The sequence below is a fragment of the Laccaria bicolor genome, genomic scaffold (genome assembly GCF_000143565.1).
Source record: "Laccaria bicolor S238N-H82 LACBIscaffold_191 genomic scaffold, whole genome shotgun sequence".
Classification (NCBI taxonomy): domain Eukaryota; kingdom Fungi; phylum Basidiomycota; class Agaricomycetes; order Agaricales; family Hydnangiaceae; genus Laccaria; species Laccaria bicolor.
Window position 1 is genome coordinate 1 of NW_001890050.1, and position 2,957 is coordinate 2,957.

The following is a 2,957-nucleotide window of genomic DNA, read 5'->3' on the forward strand; positions in this document are numbered from 1 at the left end:
GTTCAAATTTATTTAGTCTTTTTATTCTCATTGTTTTTAGGACATTCAACCTGGACACATTTTTTGGACTTTTTGATCTTCACTTCTATTGCTTGAAGTAGCAGGTATGTAGTCACCTCACTATCAATGAGCAGTAACTCTCTGTTGATATAACATATTAGGTATTGGATATTATATTCCATTCATTGCCATATCCATGCTGTCATTGCCAACTATGCCAGATGCAGCTTTCAATTTGAGGCATCAACCACCCACCATAAATTGTGTAGCTGTTTACATTGCTCTTGCAATCTTTCTCTTCCTTGAAGCACTTCTTCAGATGGGATCTTTGATCCTTTATTGCTCTCAACACCATGTTTTATTGCATCACAGAGCTCTCACTGCAGAAGACAATCTTAAACCCTACCAAATCATGTTTGGTGGATCTACATCTGTCATATTTTTTCAGTGAGTTGAGTGAGCATATTGAACTGACCCTTGCTTCTCGGTAATGGTGTGACATTGATCATGCTTGAAAAGTCTTCTGGATCTGATCTTCTAGGATAGTGTGGAGTGACCTAATTAAACAATATCTCCTTCAGATATGTCTGAGAGACATTTAAAAAGAGTGATACATACAAGGACCACACTCCATGAACATGTGTCGGATGCCGATGGAAGCAAAGATGAGCTAAGGGAACGAATATCTTTTGTTGGTGTAATGCCAGTTTCTTGAATGGGATCTAGAAAAACATTGACAACCAAGGAGAAGAGAAGTATTAAAATAAAGGTTGTTGCAAGCAATCCTCTTGATAACTGAATTATCTTGGTCTCTCCACTGTAAATTGTCAGACTAATTTTTTTAACTATTCTTTAGACATCACTAACCTGAAATGTCTCCTCCATGCTGCATGGCCAAACAATACTTTATGAGGTTGAGAAACCTTTTGTCCCAAAAAGTGTGGAGTTGTTGTGCTCCAAACATGTTGAGTGATGTAGAAAGCCATACATCCCACCCAAATCAACACTTCTAGCATCAGGCTGATGAAGATGACCCAGGCTAAAACAGTATAGGTAATCACTGTTACATATGACCTTGAACTGATTGACCCCAGTTCTGTCATATAAGGTGCAATATCTACAGCCATATTCAAGTAAGTTCAGGCAAAAAAAAATTGTAACATACTTGTAACTTCAAAGAAAAGGGCAGGAACATCGGCAAAGCCATATTCACACTCCAGATTAAGGCAGCTAAAATTTCTAGTGTTAGTATGATAGAACAACCTGATAATTACATTGACAACCATACCTGACCAGGTGATGCAGTATAATAAGTATGAGCATTGAAAACCAAAAGACATCTGGTATATCCAAGCTTTTCCATACAGAAGGGAGCAATCCCATGCATATGAAAGATGAAGGGAGGACAACTTGTAGAAGAAATTTTCTTCCAGAGATTGCAAATTTCATTTGAGTGGATGACATGTAATATTTGGTTGACATATTTGGCATACAGTCATCAACCGGTCAATGACACAAACATTTTTATTGACTGGATCACATCCCTCACACAGCGGCTCCTCAAAAACTGAATTGTACAAAAGCTGATGAAGTATTTACACTATACAAATTAGTACTTTAAAACTTTTTATCTTGCGTACCTGTTGAGGACTGAATATTTCGGTCAAAACAGCATCAACACCATTCAATGACACAGTCACAAGTTGCTTGATTGGGATATGGCATCAAAAGTTGGTTTGACTTACATCTGAGAGATATTCTCCTCAAGGGACTCATGTTAGTTCACCTGGAGGTCTCATGTATTGAACAGAGGTCATCCATGCATTTTAGGCTGTCAGCTAAGGCGAGGCGGAGGAAATATTTTCATTTGACAGGTAAACCCAATTTGGATGCATCACAAACTCTGTCACATTTGGTAACCCATCTCAGCATTGTTTCACATCTTTTCCTTGCTGACAGTCCCTACAAGCCAGTACACTCCTAGATAAATTTTGATTATTGTACCCTATGTATTTTGTATTCAGGGACTGTCAAAATAAATCTCAGTCTTCAAGAGATTGTTGCCAGATCAGGGCAATGGAATTGTCAAAGCCTGATCAAAACCGATGAATAAAGCTTTTAAGGAGTTCAAGAGAGGCTCTTGCCTCAAAAAAAGCACAGTTATATTGATATAGTATTCCCTTACAACAATATAAAATTTCTAAGAAATGTGAGCAAAAATGGGGGAGCAAAACTGTTTTGTGTCATTGACCCAGCTGTGTCATTGACCAGTTGATGACTGTAGTGGTTCCACTAGAACAATAATGTAAGGATTTTCTAATATCTTTAGAGGGTCACACATCTTGCAGTATTACTAATTGTATCATTGTGGTCTTAGGAGCCAATTTTTCATGCATCTATGATTCAAAGGCAACACTGGTTCATGTTTTTCTTTCTTTCTAATGTCCAGGAATAACAGAAGCTCTTATCTTCCTATGTAGCTTTTGAAAGATCTTTCCAACTACCAAACCCAAACTGTACTACGGACCTTCTGATAACTTTAAACTTTACAGAGATGGGCCTTTGAGTCGGCACAATGGATGACTTAATCACAGACTCTGTGCAGATTATGATTGGTCTCACCAGTGATGCAATTACTGTGGTTGAAAGAACACCTGGCACCGCAATACCCCCAGGGGTTAACAGGGCTGGTGATGTCACCTGGGAGTTGCGTCAGCTGTTAAAAAGACCTCACCTGTCTGCCTTTGCAAGTATATTTGATGTAAGTATCATGCTAGCATTAAATCTCCGTTTACTGTTGACCACAGCTCTCCCCTTTCCCAGTCTTATGAAACTATTGCGATAGCATGTATACCCAATGTATATTCTGATCATTTGGCATCATCAAGTCCCTCATTCAGCAGGGTCGCAATATCTCCACCTTCCGTGTGACTATGCAATACGATTTCTCCGAATCA

General features: G+C 38.7%; 1 protein-coding gene across 1 annotated transcript; it reads right to left on the reverse strand.

Annotated features, from left to right (window-relative positions):
• Positions 1–358: 358 nt before the first annotated feature.
• Positions 359–1,776, reverse strand: LACBIDRAFT_335922 (uncharacterized protein; the record flags this gene model as incomplete). Its single annotated transcript, XM_001890831.1, has 9 exons — positions 359–402; positions 476–557; positions 619–817; positions 868–1,117; positions 1,166–1,230; positions 1,275–1,288; positions 1,550–1,583; positions 1,641–1,650; positions 1,746–1,776. 9 exons carry the CDS (start codon positions 1,774–1,776, stop codon positions 359–361), a joined length of 729 nt encoding a protein of 242 aa, XP_001890866.1.
• Between the last annotated feature and the right edge of the window lie 1,181 nt (positions 1,777–2,957).